Source organism: Cololabis saira, chromosome 5, assembly GCF_033807715.1.
Source record: "Cololabis saira isolate AMF1-May2022 chromosome 5, fColSai1.1, whole genome shotgun sequence".
Classification (NCBI taxonomy): Eukaryota; Metazoa; Chordata; class Actinopteri; order Beloniformes; family Belonidae; genus Cololabis; species Cololabis saira.
Window position 1 is genome coordinate 45,998,782 of NC_084591.1, and position 21,407 is coordinate 46,020,188.

Below are 21,407 nucleotides of genomic sequence, written 5' to 3' on the forward strand. Positions count from 1 at the left end.
TTATGGTTCTTTAATATATTTGCATTATACTAAGATGCATTCATTTTCAATGGCTTTTGTCCTTAATGGCTTTTTTCCCCATTACATTACTTTTACTTTTATACTTTAAAGTAGTTTTGAGTACTTTTATACTTTTACTTGAGTAAAAAACTTGAGTTGATACTTCAACTTCTACAGGAGTATTTTTGAACTCTAGTATCTATACTTCTACCTGAGTAATCAATGTGAATACTTTTGACACCTCTGTCTGCATGACAATGTAAACCTAAAGCCTTCCGAGCTGCTGCCCTGTGTAGCCGAAGGTGGGTGGACTTCTCATTCTGCGCGATGCAGATCTACAGTTTAAGACCCCACGAAATCTCGCGATGTCATGAAGTCTCGCCGGACCCCGCGCTCAGAGTTGTTCGATGGAGGAGGAGGCGGCCATGTTGTAGCAGCGTCGTTCGGAGTGAACCAAACTGGACACATTGCTGCGGAATCGCTTCTGCTTGCCAAGCGGTTGAACGAGACATCTCGTTCGGTTTTCTGTCACAAGCGCCGAGCTCCGAGAGCCATCATGAGCGGCGGCACGCCATACCTGGGCAGTAAGATTAGCCTGATCTCCAAGGCCGAGATCCGCTACGAGGGGATTCTGTACACCATCGACACCGAGAACTCTACGGTGGCGCTGGCTAAAGGTGAGACTGGGACTGGGGCTGGGGCTGGACCCGGACCCGGACCCGGACCCGGACCAGAGCAGTAGTTTAAAGCGTGTTGGCAGGTGATTGACTGTTGTTTTCCTGACAGCACGGGGGCTGCTTGAACATGGGACCCGGTGTTCTGACGATTTCTGCTCCCTTGCAAAAAAAAGCCCCCTAATGGTTTTCTACCTTTGTAGAGCTACAATTTTACTGTGTTTTACTCCTTAAACCACGTTCTTTTACCCCCAATTGGTCCTTGTCGCTTGCCAGGCCGTTATTGTAAATAAGAATGTTATTAATGACCTGCCTGGTTAAATAAAGGCGAATGACTGTATGAATATCAAATAAAGCGATAGAATTGTCGTTTTTTTTTCCTCTTTATCGTATAATGTTAACAAAGTGTTATGCGATTCATGTCATGGGTAGTGTATTTTGAAGGATCAAATACTCAACATCCCAATATTATCAGTTTAGCGTGACAATCCAACTTTGAAAATCGACTGTGCGCATGCGCAGAAGCACACAGTAGCGTTTGTCGGCAGGTAGCAGAAATTGGCAGAACACCTGGCAATTCGTTGAATCACAGTGGGAGCTCTAACTCTGGCTGACTGAATATCAGCGATCAAGCTCAACGCAGTTTCGCTTTGTAACACGAGTCTGACACCCAGCCCATCAATAGATGATGAAAACAGTGATCGATCATGAAAACAGTTCCGATCCAGCCCTGGTCGTAGGCGTGTGACGTCACCGCCTCCTCAACAACAACATCCGAACACGAAACGGATTTCACATTATTTTGGAAGGATGTGTTGTTTGTTTGGTGTTTTTGACCATGTAACGATTAGAACAAAGCCAAAAGAAACATTTATTATTAATTTGTTGATTATCCTTGCAACATTTCACATCCACGAATCCAAATTCTTACACAAAAAATCCTCTTTTTTTTAGTTTTTCATGTGAATTCAATCAGTATGTGGACTCTATTAAGTTGTCTACAAATTCAAAAGCAATGAAAACCATACATGTAAAATATTTTGGCTTTTTGTTATAATTTCATCCCCCCTGTTTTGTATTTTATCTGATTTATACTCTTTATATGTTATAGTTCAACTTGACATTGCATAATTTGAAGATATATGAAGACATGTAATCATTGTACTTTTTGCAAATGTTAAATAAAATAAAACAAACAACAACATCCGAACATGACGAAAAATAATAAAAGAGATATATACACTACAGGGCTCTGAAAATACGTTTTTTTAAGTGTGGAGACCTTTTTTGATAAACCCGCCACACGAGTGTAGTAGTTCATTTTTGACAGATACCCGTATTTGGTTGCTGACGTCTCAGGCCTTGTCATTTTGTTTCTACAATCCGTTTTACTTTTCAACTATACTGTGTTTCAATAAGTGCCTTGTAGCAATCGGTTTCTCACTCTGGACATTTTTGTAATACAAACATATGTTGTAAAATGTCAGTAAGCAGAGTATAAGCCTAACATCACTGAGTGACAGCAGGGGTGAGGGAAGTTCACTGTGGGGAGGGACTTTAATGTTAATGTTTTGTTTATGTGAAAGTGAAAATCAATAATAAGAAAAGAGAGCAGTGTTTTGTCCTCTTGATCATGGGCAGCCCCTGTATGTATCTGCTGCGCTGCAGATACATACAGGGTTTAACAATGACAGTTTATACAACATTTTAAACAGGCAGGTCACACAGGTGAATATTGTCAAAGTACAGATGTATCAACTGACAATTTTCCAGTCTGACCAGCTGATTTTTTTTTACCAGATCAAATGCATACAAGTACAAGTACAAGTCAATCAATGAAATACAGGAGAAGTTGCAGGATGTTGTACTGACTTTATTAGGTATGCGCAGCAGGTAGAGGATGCTGTTTTCAGGGTTGGATTAAGTTTGTTGCCCCAAACGTTTTGGTTGTTCTTTTACTGGTTAGTTTTGCATTTCAGGTTATAGAATTATTCTGGACACATATGAGTTTCTTGACTGTACCATTATTATGTGCTTACTGACCTGGAGAATGATTTCTGAATGCCTTCATTTACCTTACTTACCATATAAAATACAACAACATTAAAATACAATAATTTCTCAAAGCTGTAAATATGTATTTTATAACCAGGAAGGAAACAAAGAAAAATGTATTAGCATTTATATTAGCACTGACATTACAAGTGTCAGTCAGCCAAGAATTGTCTGTTTTCAACACCCGATGTTGATGAATTGGTGCAAAAAGCTTCATCTTGACTGGTCATGTTCGTTTTCCTTCATCAGTCTGTTAGTGATGCACTCGCCTGCATCAAATTTACGCAAACATTTGTCGTGGCTGTGGTTGGACAAACTCAGGGCAGTGACATAAAGACCCGGTAGAACCCTAAGCATAAACATAGTTTGCCGTCACTCACCACAACCCAAACTTGGAGCAAGAAAACACACACATCCAGTTGTCTAGGTCACATACCGGTACAAAAAAAAAGCAACGAGGTCTTTAGGAATTACACAGTTGTAATTATTCTTTCCTGTTTATTCTCTAAAGTGACAGCTCACCGGTCATGTGATCAGTCAGGTGACCTGTCCACAACGGAGTTAAATAAGCTAGTGGAGTGTGCTTTTAACACCATGATTGTTTTGTGCTCGTCAGTGCGTTCCTTTGGCACAGAGGACCGACCGACGGACAGACCCATCCCACCCCGAGACGACACCTTCGAGTACATCATCTTCAGGGGCAGCGACATCAAGGATCTCACTGTGTGTGAGCCGCCCAAACCAACATGCTCTCTGCCCCAGGACCCGGCTATCGTCCAGGTATGTTCAGGAAGATTATATCACAAATTGTACTCCATTTCATTAGTGAAGCTCATTTTTTCCTCTACCAGAGGAGAAAACCCTATTGCAGGGGTCTTCAACTAGATTATTCAGGGGCCACATCTGCAAAAGACTGTATGGAGAGGGCCGCACTGCGTGCGCACAAAGTGCACAGGCGGAAAATTTGGGCATTTTCAAAATGTATTTTTCACTCAAAGACGAAGATTTGTGTATAATACATTTGTGCTCAGAAATGAGCAGGAGAATATCTGTCTAGTTTACATATCAATTATGTATTAATTGTCTCCAGATTTAGTCATTGTGAATGTTAAATATAATATTCAGATAAAGAAATATTATTTTAAATGCAAGTTCACTTTGAAACCATACATTGTGCAAACTTAATGAAGTTGATATTGACCTACTTTTAATAAAACACGCCATAATGACAAAGCACCACTTTCCACCAAGATTTCCTTATTTGAATATTATATTAAGCATTGAGCAAAAGCATTTCAGTCCATAGTAGCCAGTTTGATGTTATAAATAAGCAACCGAAATAGCTCCTTTATTTATGACACATCTGTGCATTATATCAGCAAAACAAAACAATCACATGAAATTATAGGAGGCTTAGAAGTTCATTGAGATTCAAATGAAAAACATTTCAGGCCAATCCTAGAAGCTAATGATGTAAACAAGTCCTCTATAAACGGAGGTTAAAACAAATAATGTGTCAAACATTATCAGTGTGCAACACTGGCAAAAAACCCACAGTAATAAAAACATCTCTAGCAGAGATTAACATGTACAAACACTGTCCAATGAATCCTTAACCAACTGAAAAGACTACCAAGCATCTTAAACTTTTAGTAATTAACAAAATGCGATATGTAAACCATGTTAGTTTCACTTACTTCCTCACTTCCGGTCGGCGGCCGGAAGTGACATTAAGCAACGATATATAAAACGATTTAATATATATATTAAAAACATTAATAACTAGGCATGAAATATGACCAGGGGCCACATAAAAACTCCTGGCGGGCCGCAAGTGGCCCGCGGGCCGCCAGTTGAATATCCCTGCCCTATTGGGTCTTTAACGTGAGCTGTCCTTCTGTCTCTCTTCTTCTCTGCCCTCCAGTCGTCAATAAGCTCCAGCTCTTCCTCGGCCGCCGGCTCTGCCCCGACTCCGTTCCAGTCGGCGGGCTCCTACGGCCTCTTCAACAGAGCACCGGTTCCAGTTCCCGCCTACAACCAGTTCAGCACCAGCCCACTCGTGTCTCCCCAGTTTGGGCCTGTTGGTGTTGGTAAGTGCAGACAGTTGAACGTGTGAGAGATGTGGTGCTGGAGAAGCCGTGTCATGGTGGGAGCCGGGGCTCTGCTCTGTACGCTGTTCAAGGGTTCAGGGTCTCTCTGTGGCTCTGTACCACGTACAACATGCGGAAGGCTTGCTCCATGGCATCTGAGGCATATGTTGTCTCCCCTCTACAGACTTCTATTTTTTAGTCTGTTGTCTGAAACGATTCCTCAAATAATTCGATTACAAAAAATGATGGAGCAATTTTCTCTTCCTTCGAGGAATCGTTTAATTTTGCAGCTCAAAGCTGGTATTTCGCCCGGACTATGTTTAATGCGGCACAACGCGCTGACGCCGCGCACGTAAAGGAGGAAGAAAGAGGCTGATATGTTTGTTTTTTGTAACATGCCATGCTCAGGAAATGAGTCTGCAATGGCCCAGATGGGAGACACATGTAGCTCAGTGCTTAACTTTTATTTTTAATCCACTCTATCTTCTTCTGGTCCGTTCTCCTATATGTTCCCCCTCTAACCCGGTACATACATAGGTTCCTCTAAACAATCTGTTCCCGCTACAGTTTTAACTAAAAGAAAATGTGCTCCAATACAGCAGGTCTCATCATTTTATTTTGAACACTGACAAAACTCAAAATCTTAAAGACTTTAGAACTTAAAATTTGCCTGACACAAATGAAAGTTCAATTGAAACACGTGGGGAAAACACCTAACCTTTTAAGTGATATGTGTTATCAGGTGTAATGGCATTTTTAGGTTAGAGATAAGAACATTTCTTGGTTCTTTTATTCACTGCTCTCCTGGTGGCACTGCAGTTTCTCTCACTGCTGCTGCTACTTGCAGTCATGCTGAACACTGAGTGTGTGAGTCTTTTGCCAGTGTGCTTGATAAATGCTTCCATAGCAGCATTTTAATACAATTACATACCAAAAAATAAAATTAAATAAAGCCAGACAGTCCGACCCAACAGAGGTCCAAATTATTTATTTAAAAAGCACACTGGACCCGGTCCAAACCTGCGTTGGGGCAGGTAGAACACCAGGGGCCAGTAGAGTGTAAGTGACTGTAGTTTCATAAACCCATTGTGACTCTGCAGAGGTACACGTGGTTCTGATTAGGCCTGGGCAATAAACCCAACATTTACCAACATTCACTGCGATGACCAACGTCAATTTGTGTCGGTAAAACAGTGTGTTGATTAAAAAAATAAAATGGCATATTTTTGTCTGTTTGCTGATAGGCTAGTTCCATTCCCCTTTTAAGACGATGTACAGCATATGTGTAATCACGTGACTCCACCCATCCAGTATGCCGGCTAAGAGTTATTGTACGTTTATACCTTTATCGAGGTAAAACTGCCCAATTTATGGTGATATTGATTTGAGGTCATAGCCTCAGTTCTAATCATACTAGCTTATGGGTCAGCTGCATCAAAGCTCCCCATGCAAGTTATTCAATCAGTCTAGATCAGGGGTCTGCAACCCAAAATGTTGAAAGAGCCATATTGGACCAAAAACACAAAAAACAAATATGTCTGGAGCCGCAAAAAATGAAAAGTCTTGTATGAGCCTTAGAATGAAGGCAACACATGCTGCATAAATCCATATTAGTTAGAACTGCGGCAAGATTTTTTTTTCATTATGCACTTCGAGAAAAAAGTTGAAATTTCGAGAAAAAAGTCGAAATGTCAAGATTAATGTTGAAATACAATCTTGAGACAAAAGTAGAAATGTTGAGAAACGAGAGAGGAAAAAAGGAAAAAATATTGAGATTAAAAAGGAAAGGAAAAAGGAGAAAAAAAGAAAATAAAGAGGGGAAAAAAAGGAAAAAAAGGTCAAACATTTTTGAAAAAGCTCCAGGAGCCACTAGGGCGGCGCTAAAGAGCCGCATGCGGCCCTGGAGCCGCGGGTTGCCGACTCCTGGTGTAGACTACATTCTAGAAGTGATAAGACTGGATGTTCCTTCTGCAGAGTAAATGGAAAGCTGATTTTAGATAGATAGATAGATACTTTATTAATTCATCTCGGGGGAAATTCAAAGTAACCTGCATGTCCTGTTAGTCAGTTCTTCACATGAACCCTCTAAATTTGACACAAGTGGATTTTGCTTGTACATAAACAAGCATTTTAAAATCATCTTTCTTTTTGATGTTATCTAAGAAATGTAGAACAGAAATGAAAGTGCAGGTCAGTAAGTGATGCACTCGTACATGCCCAGTTGTACTTGTATTATTGTGCAGGCGTGATTGAAACAAGCTCAGGTGTTCCCCTGCTGGACCACACTCACTTTAATCCAGTACAGCTGCTTGTACGTCCTCACAGTTATGTTGGAGCCTGTTGGTTTACTTAAGGCACACGGGGTCTGCAGGTCCCACACGTTTCATGCACACTCACACTTCACTCATCACATGTGCATCCACACTATAATTAAGCGGGAATCTTCCAACGCTGCCAGAGAACGGGGATCGTGCCATCCTTGAACTAAGCCCTCATACTAGTCAACTAGTCCCAATGCCTGGGCGGGTTTCTACTGTAGATACACCCTAAAACAACAATGTGGGCAGCACATTTGCATAGAAGGGTTTGGGTAGACCTGTGGAGGCTTGAAGGGTACATTCATACCCGTGATGGTTTTTACCTCCAGGGAACAGTTTATGACACTTTGTCCTGAGAGTCCACCATCACCAGAGAGGAGCAGTAATGAAGGTTACTGTATTTTACTAATAACTATCCTAGTGTTAGCTGCTTCAATCAGCTTACTTCTAGGCTTTGGTTATGGTTAGTGGACAAATGAACTCTTTCTACTTTTAGGATTTACTTTTTTACACGGCGCGCGTCGCCGTGTAACCTATGCCGTAATCTTTGCGTTGGTGTAACGCAGAACCATAAATCAGCCTTTATTCTGGCGCGGTTCGAAAAAGACAAGCAAGTGATTATATACATTCACTGAGTTAATATTATGAAAGTAAAATATTTATTTCTCGCTAGAAATGTTTTTATGCAGAAACTAATTCAAAATATTGATTTTATTCATAAGAAATGTTTTTTTTTTAAATTCAGTCCACAAATGACGACGAAAAGCATTCTGGGAAATTCTGGGAACAGCCAATCACAGAGTGAGCTGTTTGACCGACGGCCCGACGCCGATTCGACATGTCGAATCGGCTGAAAAGGTCCCGACGGGCGGCCGACCTGAGGCAGCGTGCGGGACACACCGGGAAAACTAGGCCGACAGACCCGCACCGACAGCCCGACGGCCGATTTTCGCTTGGTGTGTCAGGACCTTAACATGTTTCTGGGATGGAACATTTTGCAGCAACGGTAGAACAGTAATGATCAGTCTGGGATTCAGTCCTCTGGCTGTTAGTGGGCCAAATACTGTGACTATTGATCGTATTGATTTGGTTGAGTTGTATCAGCATGAACTACTACCACAAGTGACCAGACGTGGAGGTTGGAAACTTGAAATGTTTTGAAGAGAGGCTGAGCAGCTGTTATCCTCACCTTTCTGATGTGACATCGCTGCTGCACAGCGACAAACATGCGTGTCAGAACAGCGGTGGCAGATCAACACAGTCCTGGTGCAGATAGTCTATCACCAAATATTTGATTCCGTTTCTAACTCTGCTCTGCTTCCTGCCCCCAGTCGGTCACCGCCGGTACGACGTGCTCTACTCACGTACTACGCGAGCGACGTTGCAGCCGGTTTTGAACGCGAACGCAGGCTCAAACAGCGTGTATATTCACTCCCTAACTAGGGCTGAAACTAACCACTATTTTAATAGTCGACTAGTCACCGACTATTGAAACAATTAGTCGACTAATCAGATAATTAGTATTTTTTTCTTAAATTTAGTATGAGGTTGCTTTAATTATGTGGCAAATGATAATAAACACAAGAAAGATGGGTACTTCAATAAAAAATAGATATTTAATTCAACTTCTTTGGACTGCATGCATTTAATTTAAAATACTTTTGTCAGACACAGTCAGGCATAACGTTAAAGCTTTCTTTTAAAGCCAAAATACGCTTAATATCTTACCAAGGCGAGTCCTTTTCGTTCAACACTCCGACGTGCTTTCTCTTCAAATGCTTTTGCGTTACTAACGTGCTCCCGTGATAAGCACGGTCAGCTTTGCAAACCTTGTAAGTAATCTTTTTATTCACCGTATCCAGGCTAAAATGCTCCCAAACTTTTGAAGTTTTGTTACCTGCATTTGCTGTACAGGACGCCGTCATTTTTGTTTACCGGCTATCACTGGGCACCACTGTGCATGCGCGACTCTCTGCAGAGATTGTATTGAAGTGAGACGCCTCACTCCGTTGGAAAAACACGTCTGGCGACAATAGTCGACAATGGAATTCATTGTCGACTATTTTGATTATCGTTTTTGTCGACAACGTCGACGAATCGTTTCAGCCCTATCCCTAACGCTGCTCTGTGCTGCTTCTCCTCTCCAGGTCGCAGCAGCCCCAGCCTGGACTCTCTGCGGAAGAGTCCGACTCTGGAGCAGGTGATCCAGGGCCCGTCAGCTCCGGTCTCCGCCACCACAGCTCCGGCCCCCGGTCTGGGCCGCAGGAGTCCCACCCACAGCCGCACGGCCCCCGCCGCCCCCGGCCAGAGCAGTCAGAAGCTGCAGCTGCAGGACGGCCTGGACACGAGGAGGGGGGAGGCGGCGAGGGGAGGACGCAGCAACCAGGGCTGGTCTGCATCTAGAACCATCTCTGCAGTCGCCAGGGCTTCCTCTGCAGGACACCCACACTCTGTTTTCAGCCACTCAGGTGAGACCCCGGGTCACACAGCTGTTTCTGTGCCACCGTCACTGCTGAGGCCTCAGTTTTGAGCGTGTCATGGACAACTAAACAAACAAAACAGTATGACGTTACTAACAAATGCCTCTAATTGGTGAGTCTCTATTGAATTGGTCGCTGACGGAGTTCTCTCAGCTGTCATGAGCTCAAACAGCTGTTGCAGGAAGCTGCTCCCTGCTCTCCTCACTGTGTTATTGATTAGTTCTATAATCAGAAGTTGGATGTTGAAAGAGCCAAATCGGACCAAAAACACACAAAACAAATATGTCTGGAAACATTTCGAGAAAAAAGTCTAAATGTCGAGGAAATAGTCAAAATTTCGAGAAAAAAGTCTAAATGTCGAGGAAATAGTCAAAATTTCGAGAAAAAAGTCGAAATGTCGAGATTAATGTTGAAGTACAATCTTGTGAAAAAAGTCGAAATGTTGAGAAAAAAATCGAAATGTCGAGATTAAAAAGGAAAGGGAAAAAAGGAGAGAAAAAAAGAAAATAAAGAGGAAAAAATAAGAAAAAAAGGGGAAAAAAAGTCAAATATTTTTGAAAAAGCTCCAGGGAGCCACTAGGGCGGCGCTAAAGAGCCGCAGGTTGCCGACCCCTGGTCCAGCCCATGCACTCATTTCTCTGACCTGTTTGCCAGTGAGCAAATGCTGAATGAAATGCTGCATCACCAGTGACGTGGTGCAGTCTCCTCTCTACTCTCCTTCATAGTGGATGTAAATCTCCCTGCTGTGGATTCTGACACACGGAGCCTCGCTACTGTTTTGTGCTTTCCATCCTCCAACACTGGCAGCTTCTCCATTATATTTGGTTTACTACTTCATGTGCGACTTTGAGGATTCTGTGTTTTGATGCGTGTTCTTTACTCCCTCTAAACGTCAGCAGTAATGATCACTAATGCTGCTGTTTTGAACGTGTGCAGGTGCCGGTGTGCAGGCTAACCGGCGTGGCCGGGGGGGCGGGCACCGCGGGAGAGGACGCTTCAACGTACGCCGAGACGGACCCATGAAGTTCGAGAAAGACTTTGACTTCGAGAGCGCCAACGCACAGTTCAACAAGGAGGAGATCGACAGAGAATTTCAGAGCAAGCTGAAGCTAAAAGGTCCGTCTGTTCTCGGCTAACCCTCAAATATTAACAGGGACAATATTCCCACATGAGGAGGTTTAACTAATCCTTCAGTCTGGTCAGACTCCTGTTAACGTGAGTTGATTTTCTCCTGTAACTGTCACACAGATGAGAAGACGGAGAAGACGGAGAAAGCGGTGAATGGGGAGGACAAAGGGGACTCGGGCGTGGAAACTCAGAACAGTGAAGGCAACGCAGAAGAAGAGGGCGACCCGCTCGGGCCCAACTGCTACTACGACAAGTCCAAGTCCTTCTTCGACAACATCTCCTGTGACGACACGAGGTACGACTCGGCCTGCAGGTTCTTCAGTGGAAGATAGTGTTGGCCCGATCACGGCATTTTCAAAACATCGGTATTGGCCAAAAAAGTATCCGGACATACCTAGTTATTAATGTTTTTAATATATCTGTTCATGTTCATTAAGCTGCTGCTATTCATTTCATCCATTCAGAATGTTGCACTAAGGTTAAGCCAAAAAGTATTTTAATTTTCTTGTGTTTGTGAGTTTGACTGGATGTCATTCAACTACCTATTTTGAAGTTAAATGTATTTATTTTTGTTATTGCACTATTCTGCACTTTTTGTTTTATTTTACAATTTCATGTTTTTACATTTTGTGGCACCAGTGCTGATAAGTTTTGTTGAAATAAATGTCCATGTTGTTCTCCAATGGGCAATAACAGAAACTTAGGATAGTTTAGTTTTAGTCCTCTTTTTTAATTCATTGCCAAAATGTACCTGATCAGGAAATGTATCGGGAGCCAAAAAAAAGTGATTGGATCAGGAAAAATCGGGATCGACACATAATCAAACTCGGATCGGGAGCTAAAAAATCCTGTTTGGGACAACCCTAGTAGTAGGGCTGGGCGATATGGACCAAAAGTCATATCTCGATATTTTCTAGCTAAATGGCGATACTCGATATATATCTCGATATTCTTTCTGTGCCTTAATTGGGAAACCCCATTATAGCATAGCATCTCTGTTAGCTTAATTTTTTTCTGAGGCAAACCCTTAAAAAAACAGTCAGTTTTAATACAAAGCCTCGTGCCAAATGTCACACAGGTACCTTTATTAACAGAGGTCTGCACAATATCAAGATGTATAAAACAAATGAAATAAAAATAAACTGCCTGCATATATAGAATAAAAATGCTTCTTGAATAAAATAAAACAAATATCCCTTTCCTGCATAACAATTAAATTAAAATACACTGTGCAATTAATACAGTGTAGACAGTAACAGGCAGACTTTCCTTTTTTTTTTTTTTTTTTTTTTTTTTATAAATCGATATAAACGATATTGTCTCGTACCATATCGTGTTTGAAAACATATCGATATATATTAAAATCTTGATATATCGCCCAGCCCTAACTAGTAGAAGAACTTATTAGATTTTCTGATTTGACACTTGGGGCAATCTAATTGGGTTTTCCTTCCTAATGGGGCCGCTCTCTAACTTTTTAAGGGAAATATGTAAATGTCTGGCAGAAGGAAGCAATGTGATGGAACTTTATTGAACTTAATGAACCCGTTGAGCTGTTGAGTGCTGATGATAATCATCGTTCCTTCTTCTCCGTCCCTCTGTAATGATCTCCTGCTTGTGTTCTCTATTGTATTCATGAATGACATGAGTGATGGGTCAGTGCAGCCTTCAGAAAGCCGGGTGTCCTTAATGCCATATTTTGTGAACGAGACAGGACCATTCATTATTTTACCAAGAGTATAATCATCGACTGTTTTCTGTCTTCCAGAAAAGCGAATGACAAGTCCGGGTGCTCTGGGTTCCCACGGTGAGTGTTTTTAAGTGACTGCAATCATTTATTTTCAGTCTCCAAAACATGTATATTGTCATATTGTAGGTTTCACAGTCATTCAGATCATGTGAAGAATGAAGCAGGTGGATTCAGTCTGGCTGCACAAACAGAAATCTGAACTGAGAGATGAACTGCCAGCTTCAAGTCAAACAGACAACTGAGTCAGTCTGAGATTCCAGCAACAAGACACATGAAATTGGCTTTAAAAATGTTACCCAACCTTTGTGCTAAAAAGCACTTCCCATTTCCACACTTACCACCTAAGAATGTATTGAAAACCATGTTGGAGCTGGATCCCAATGGGAAGAGGAGGATATCCAAGATTTACCAGGTGTTACTAGACATTCAATTCAATTTTCAATTAAATTTTTTATTTATATAGCGTCTAATACAACAAAAGTTGTCTCTAGACGCTTTCCAGAGACCAGAACATAAACCCCCGAGCAATTATTACATAAACAATTGACCCCCCATCATGGGAAAACACCAGATTGAAATGAAGAGGACTGATGAGGCATGACTAAATAGTTTGAAGCGTATCAACACCACTTCTCTGCATCAGGAATGGCCTTATTCAATTCAAAGTTGTGCATCCATTACACTATTGGAAAGAAAAATTGGCCAGAATATTTCCTGATGCCAACCCTGCAAGGCCGAGATGTAGCCGTAGCCCGGCTACGCTGGCTCATGTTCTGGTCATGCAGGTATGAACAGCTTCTGGACAAAGATTTTCGAGGCTATTTCTCACATACGGGGTGTCAATGTTGGCCCCCATCCTGTAATCGCTGTTTTTGGAACAACACCCTCAGACGTACAATTTACTATCTTGCAGTTAAATGCCATAGCTTTTTTACCACTGACGGCTCGGAGGCTGATTCTTATGCAGTGAAAGTTTAAACACTGGGTTAAGGAGGTGCTTTTTATGATCCCAATAGTTGAAATATAGTCGTGGCGGTCGTAAGGACAGATTTATTCAAGTCTGGACTCCCTTCATAGAATTCATTGAGAACATTTCTCTTACTTGATACTGTCCTAACATGAATATGAAGTGACCAGCTGGATCTGTGCGTGTGATTGAGAGTCCCCGTCATACTTTCAATTCAAAATATAAGTCTATCAAGGTGTGTGTGAGTGCATATCTACATACAGATATAGTGTGTTTACCTTTGTTTGTCGATTCTGTTTATTTATTTACATTTTATTTTACTTATTCATTTACTTTTATCGTTTCTGACCTTGTAAGGTTGATTTGTTATTGAATGTTCATTCTTCTGTTACATGGAAAAAGCTATAAATAAAGTGTTTAAAATAAAAGTTACCCAACCTTAATAGAGAATAATGAAAATGGTTGGGTATCAAGCGTACAGATGATTGCAGTGTGCCCCGATGGAAATACTGTTAACATTTGTATTCATGAAGTAGATCAAATGGGGAGTAAGACGTTAATCATTTTTCTACCTCATACTGCTGCACCTTTCAGTTCTCTAATTGTATATATGTTAATAAGTGCCTACATTTGTTTATTTACTACATTTGTTTATTTACTTTACTGTTTGCTATTTTTAAATATGGGTACAGCGAGCGAAACAACCGGAGTCAAATTCCCTGTTGGACGATGTTCAAACTTGGCCAATAAAGATGATTCTGATTCTGAACCAGATCCAGTGTGATTCCAGTGCTGGTCATTCTTGCTGCTCTCTGAATCTTCCCCTCCTCTGCTTCCCGTAGAGAGCGGAGGCAGACCTGGGCCGAGGAGAGGAGGATGAATGCCGAGACGTTTGGCATCCCGCTGCGACAAGGTCGAGGCCGCGGCGGTTACCGCGGCCGTGGCGGCGTGCCGTTCCGTGGAGGCCGGGGTCGCCCGGCCAGCCGGGGCTCCTTCGGTCCCATGCAGGGAGGAGGCGGCTTCAGGGGGGGGTACCGGGGGAACCAGGCGGGCCGGGAGTTCGCTGACTTATCGTACAGGGTAAAGGTTTTCATTCTTTATTTCTTTGAATTTTTACAGTTTCTTTGTGTTCCTTTTTTTCCTCTCATGTCTTCATCCCCCCCCTCTTTTATCTGCCTGTGGCAGAACTGTACAGCCGAGCCTCACTGTCTCAGTCGCACACACTGCACTGCAGCGCCACCGTGAGCTCCGACTCAGAGACGTCTCGGTCAGTGTAGGCCAGTGTTGGCAACCCAAAATGTTGAAAGAGCCATATTGGACCAAAAACACAAAAAACAAATATGTCTGGAGCCGCAAAAAATGAAAAGTCTTGTATAAGCCTTAGAATGAAGACAAATGGCGAAAGGTGAAATGTCAAGAAAAAAGGTGAAATGTTGAGAAAAAAATCTAAATTTTGAGAAAAAAGTCAATGGCGAGAAAAAAGTCGAAATGTCGAGGAAATAGTTGAAATTTTGAGAAAAAAGTTGAAATTTTGAAAAAAAAGTTGAAATGTCGAGAAAAAAGTCGAAATGTCGAGGAAATAGTCGAAATTTTGAGAAAAAAGTTGAAATCTCGAGAAAAAAGTTGAAATGTCGAGATTGTTGAAGTACAATCTCGAGAAAAAAGTTGAAATGTTGAGGGAAAAAAAGTTGAAATGTCGAAAAAGTTGAAATGTCGAGAAAAAAATCTAAATTTCGAGAGAAAAAAAGTTGAAATATCGAGAAAAAAAAGTAGAAATTTCGAGATTAAAAAGGAAAGTAAGAAAAAAAGGAAAAAAAGAGAAAAAAAAGTCAAACATTTTTGAAAAAGCTTCAGGGAGCCACTAGGGCGGCGCTAAAGAGGCACGCCCTCTAAACGTGAAGGGCGAACTGGGGTTCGGCAAGTAATGAGTTGCCGAACCCCAGTGTAGTTGTACAGGGGTGTGTTTATTTGGTCAGTAGTTGTACAGGGGTGTGTTTATTTGGTCAGTAGTTGTACGGGGGTGTGTTTATTTGGTCAGTAGTTGTACAGGGGTGTGTTTATTTTCTCCTCATTAACGTGTGCTGATAAGACGTTCAACACAGTTAATCCTGAAGTAATGCAATCAAGATGGTTAACTTCACAGGGACACACGTCTGCTTTTAGCCTGTGCTCTGCAACCAAATAATTGATCAGATTAAGTTAAATGTTTAAAAAAAAAACATGATTTGTCATGAACAGTGTGTACTGAATACTTTTTTTGTATGAGTTTAGCTGCCAGGCCAATTATGTTTTAACCCACGTTAGTGAAGTGAATCCACAAATGTCTTTGCCCGTTTGTTGCCAAACATTCATCCTCAAACCTTAAAAAAGTCAACTTTTTCAGTAACTAATCTTGGCTTTCTAAAGGATTTGTGTCGCTCGTGAAGCCAACACATTAGTCCATCACTATCTTCATTATTGGACATCTTTTTTACCATATTTTGGTTTCTCCATCTAGAGATATGCACTTAATGATTCTGACAATAAACACTTTTTTTTTCTTATATAAGAATAGTGAACCCTTTGTTTTTAACAGTGCATGTCTCTGTTTGCTTCTCTTTTCTTCCAGAAGGACAACAAAGTGGCTGCATAGTTCCGGCAGGAGGACATGTGGAACTTCTTCTTGACGCTTCGGTGGAAAACAAATAGTTTTGGTTTCTATTTTGACTAAAATAATGAAATGATCTTCTAGTTGTATATTTGTCACCAGCACTGGGGTAGACTGCTTGAGTGCAGCTTTAACTTTCCATATCTGTCAGCGACGGTGATATGGTTCATTAGAGAAACTTGTCGACTAAAAAGATGTCCAGGTGGCGGAAAATGATGCTGTATAAATGTTTCTTTGCCCGAGCCTGTGTTGATAAGATTTTGTTAGCTGTGGAAGGCTCGTGCACATGCGTTGTGTGACGCTGACGCTCACTGACATAGCTTTACAGGGGTAGAGTTGATCCTGGCTCTGTCACAACCTCTTTAACATGTATTTTTCTACTGTTGCATAGATTTTGCGTCCAGTCATGTCATCAACCCGCTCCACGAAACATTGCTCCCCCCCGTGCTCATGGGTCTCACCCCAACTCTCACTTTTTCACTACTCCTTTCTTTCCCCCCCTTAGCTGTTATGCAAGTTCTTTCATTTGAAGTGTTATTTCTTCACTCTGTTTAATGTTAGTATTAGGGAGCTGCTGGTAGCCATCCGTTAACTGGATTTTGTGGTAGCTTTCAATTCTGGGTTCTCACAGAAAAAGGGTCACAACTTGGGTTTGGGTTTTCATTTTCCCGTCATAAATAGAGTTCTGAATACAATCCATTGTCCCATGTTTCCACACATCACACGTTTAAAGACTACTGAGTCATTAAATTAAATCACATGCTCCGCATGCTGATGAACACTTATCATAATTCAGTGAAAAACTTAATTCATCTAAGATGGGGAAATTATTAAAAAAAAATAAGGAGGAAAATACAATAAGCCACAGGAAAACAGGAAATAGAGTAAAGTTCTGCACACAGTTTGGATCTTCATTCATTCTGGATCTTTACATTAGTTTGCAGCAATTGCATCGTGGGTAAAAGAAAATGGAAATCAGAAAATTAGCCTAAAAATATGCCCTGAGGAAAAATGAAGTAAATGAAACCCTTTTTAACATGATTATAGGACACCAACACTCTCATTCATTGGAAACTATTGATGACCTGTGTGCACAGTTGGAATGGAAATGGGAGACTTGAGTGTCTATATTCAAGTAACAATGTTCATTTTTTGTGTATATTATTTAATTTGACGTTTGCTGATCAAATTTGAAAGTGAGTGTTAGGATTACGGAGCACAGGAGGGCGACAGAACGTTAAAAGAAGCTCTTGTTTCTCAGTGAATTATGACCCAGCAGGAATAATAATAAACGCCCACTCAGATGAACATTGAGCACTTCTTTTGTTTTAATGTGTGCACATTGATGTTGCTGTACATAAAGGTGTTTGCACTTCCCTGCCGTGTTTCTTGATGCCTCCCGTCTGGCCGTGTGCAGGCAGCAGCCGCTAAAGGAAGTGACGTCAAAAATATTAAATTAAAAACCCTGTGACCAAATTGCCCTGTAGTGACACATTAGAAATATTTATACACTTGTTTCTGAGGTTTGGAAGCAGTTGGGTCTGACTTCTGCTGAGTTTGAACTCTGGCTGCTATTTGGGTCATTTTTGTGGGAAATTTTCTAGATATCCTTTTTTTTTTTTTCAGTGGATAAAGAATGATGGTTTTCTATGAATCCATTTTGACAAGCAGTTCCCCTCAGGCAGGTTTTTGGTTCAGACCCAATCCATCCTGGTTGTACCAGGCTCACTGGGAAAAAATGAACAAATCACACTTTTGGAGCACTAACAGGGAAAAAAAGAATCTGTTACTGATGTGATGTGATTACTAAATTTGGCTTTTCTGATTCCAACAGTCGCAGTAAACTGAAACGGTGATACTTCACTGCAAAAACTCAAAATCTTAACAAGAATATTTGTCTCATTTCTAGTTAAAATGTCTCATTTTTAGTCAAAGAAAATCTCATTACACTTAAAACAAGACTCATCACTGGAAAAACAACAATTTTCACCTGTTTCAAGTAAATTTTCACTTAAAATAAGTAGAAAAATCTGCCAGTGGAACAAGATTTTTTTTGCATGTAATGAGAAGATAAATCTTGTCCCACTGGCAGATTTTTCTACTTATTTCAAGTGAAAATCTACTTGAAACGGGTGAAAATAGTCAAATAACAAGTTATTTTTCTGGTAATGATTCTTGTTTTAAGTGTAATGAGATTTTTTGACTAAAAATGAGACATTTAAACTAGAAATAAGACAAATATTCCTGGTAAGATTTTGAGTTTTTGCAGTGTTTTAGGTACTTCTTTAACAGTCCAAATATGTGCTTCATTCAGAACACCACCATAACTGATGATGGTGCAATAACTGGTTGCAGCCTTTATTTTCTAGTTATATCCTAGGTCTTCTTGAACATTTTGGGAAAAATTCCAAAACTGAATGAATCCCCCTCCCCTCGGCCAGTCTGTTTATCTCCTGAAACCGTGACGGCTTTCAGAACCACAACCTCATTAGTAAGAAATGTCACATGACCCAGTTTGTGCTCAGTCAGATTAGAGAATAAAGATTTGAGCCACACATTTTAAGGCTTTCCAGTCCAGTTTTGCACACTTGTCAGTACACGGCATCGTAACGCATCCTCGGCATGTTTCCTCTCAGTTTTCGGAGGCTTTTTCCTCACGGTCAGACACACAGGGTTGGTTTTCCAGTCGGGATGGACGACGTGTTTGGGCAGACGGGGTTGCATAACTGCAGAAGCATGTTTGGTGACAGTCCCTCATCATTATCACAATATATAACTGAAAAAGTGAGATTTTAAATGATTCATTGTAAAAAATAATAAAACACTAAATTCAATTTGCAGAAAATGGTTTCCTTATTTTAATTTTAGGGCTTTTATTATAATTCAGGTATTGATCATTTCTTAAGAGAGTTTAACAATAAAATCTTGACATTTCAAATGAGGCAGATGCAGAACAACCTGACAGGATCCTGGTCATTGATTATTTTACAACAAAATAAGAAGTTATTTATAAAGCGGTCAGTGTAAGTTTTGGGGGGATGGATTCATGCATTAATCTAGAGAACTGGGATTAAAGTTTTTAATTCTATTTAAAAGTTGTGCCTTGGTCTTTTCACCTCTTTCCTCACAAACAGTGCGTTCACCTACGTGTGCTGGCTGAAAGTCTCCTTATATCCTCTGAACTGCTGGGGACTTGAGAAGGAAGTTCCAGAAGCTTTCAGAGATGTTTGTGGACAGCGTTCAGCGGTGGATTAGGAGTTTTGGAGTGTATAAAGAAAGCAGTACCATTCCAAAATGTCCACTAAGTGGACTCCTATTACTCACAAACCTGTTCATGTATATTCACGTATTTTCTGGACTATAAGCCGCACCTGCATACAAGCCGCATGCGCTCTATTTAAAAAAAAAAAAGATATGCAAACCGCAGATATTTGTTAGATTAGATATTTACTACATGTACAGAAGGATTTAGAACTGTAAATGATGTACATGTTTGTACCTAAATAGATCCTTTCCTTTCTTTTAACACGGCAGCAACTTTGCTGATTAAAATGGGACAGAACCAAGAGAAAATAACCAGTATTTATTTATCTATTTATCTGTTTGAAATCTGCTTCTACTTCTATCTGCTAAAGAAGAAGTAGCGTATTCTTCTTTGCATTTATTTTGTCTTAGTTTTGATTCTAATTCCGGTTAGAGCGCTGGAAGAAAAATCCACAGAATAGCCGCACCTTTGTATAAGCTGCACGGTTGAAAACCTATGAAAAAAGTAGCGGCTTATAGTCCAGAAAATACGGTAGTTTGAATATTTCTCCAACCCTGAAGCCGTCATGCATGGAATGACTTGTTCTGCTTCTGGTTCAAAGACGGTAGCTAAAAAGCTCCCTGGCTTTTTTTTTTTCTCTCACATTTTGATATTCTTGTTTGTGAATGCTGATCAATGAGCTGCAGCATAAATACATTTTTTAAACATTTGGGGCCTATGAATAGGTCAGGGTTTGAGTTGAACTACTATGAGTTTGACCCAGTGTTAAACCTGGATGTGATTAGAAGACGGTCGTGACCTTTTAACCCCCATCGTGCAGTTGTTGGTATCTCAAGGTTAACGTGCAGCAAAAGGCTGGTTTGATACCACTTGTGTCCTTCCAAAGATAAAATAACCCAACGTATTTCCTTAAAGGGGCAATGTGAAGCCAAAAATTTAATTCATACTTTACACTCCTTTCAGAATGGGGGCATCATTTCTAAAAGCATCTCTGACTCCGAGCTACGAGCAGTCTTTCTCAGTTGTGTTACATCCACATGCGTTACCTAAGTTCAAATACGGCCACAAACCGTGAGACTTCTTCTCCTTGACTGTGGCCATGTAGCTTGTTTCCACCACACATCCAGGGACTGGGATTACAAGACTGGATTATTTAGATATCACAGCAGCCAAGCATCATTTATGTGACATGACTGCACTTGTTTCTTCTCATTCTCTTGCTGTTGCTAGGTTATTTTAAATTATTTAACCTACAATCTTACACATTTAACACCTTTAACAAAATGGGAGACATCTTCTAGTCACTATACAGTGCACTACATAACAAGGTCACCATTTTCTAGTGCTGTATATTGACAATTATTCTATATAAGGCAGTCGGTGTATCCCGCAATGCCTTGTGAAAAGTAAGAGTTCAACTGACAATTATCTGGCAGCGATCTGTGATCAGATCTTACTGATCTGCTGTAGGACATAAAGAAGTTTGTCTGGACCGGGGATCGGCAACCCCTAGTGGCTACCTGGAGCTTTTTCAAAAAGGTTTGACCTTTTTCTTCTTTTTTTTCCTCTTTTTTTCTTTTTTCTCTTTTTCTTTTTTCCTCTCCTTTTTTATCTCAACATTTCGACTTTTTTCTCGACATTTCGACTTTTTTCTCGAAATTCAGACTTTTTTCTCAACATTTCAACTTTTTTCTCAACATTTTGACTTTTTCTCGAAATTTTGAATTTTTTCTTGACATTTCGACTTTTTTTTCAAGATTGTACTTCAACATTAATCTTGACATTTCGACTTTTTTCTTGAAATTTTGACTTTTTTCTCAACTTTTCGACTTTTTTCTTGAAGTGCATACAGCATGTTTTGTCTTCATTCTAAGGCTTATACAAGACTTTTCATTTTTTGCGGCTCCAGACATATTTGTTTTTTGTGTTTTTGGTCCAATATGGCTCTTTCAAAATTTTGGGTTGCCGACCCCTGAGATAGACCATTATACCGCTCGCTACATCCTTGAGATCACAACAGTGTGTTGCCGGTA

The 21,407-nt window shown here is 40.6% G+C and overlaps 1 protein-coding gene across 2 annotated transcripts; it reads left to right on the top strand.

Moving 5' to 3' along the window:
• The first annotated feature begins 388 nt into the window (after positions 1-388).
• Positions 389-18,943, top strand: lsm14aa (LSM14A mRNA processing body assembly factor a). 2 transcript variants are annotated; one of them, XM_061722275.1, is made up of 9 exons: positions 389-677; positions 3,346-3,509; positions 4,654-4,819; positions 9,285-9,605; positions 10,554-10,733; positions 10,866-11,040; positions 12,514-12,552; positions 14,305-14,542; positions 16,071-18,943. In XM_061722275.1, the coding sequence occupies exons 1-9, from the start codon at positions 557-559 to the stop codon at positions 16,092-16,094; spliced, it is 1,428 nt and encodes a 475-aa protein (XP_061578259.1). In that variant the 5' UTR covers positions 389-556; the 3' UTR covers positions 16,095-18,943. The 2 variants fall into 2 exon arrangements, with proteins under 2 accessions (XP_061578259.1, XP_061578261.1); XM_061722277.1 differs by having other exon boundaries at positions 16,074-18,943.
• The last annotated feature ends 2,464 nt before the right edge of the window (positions 18,944-21,407 follow it).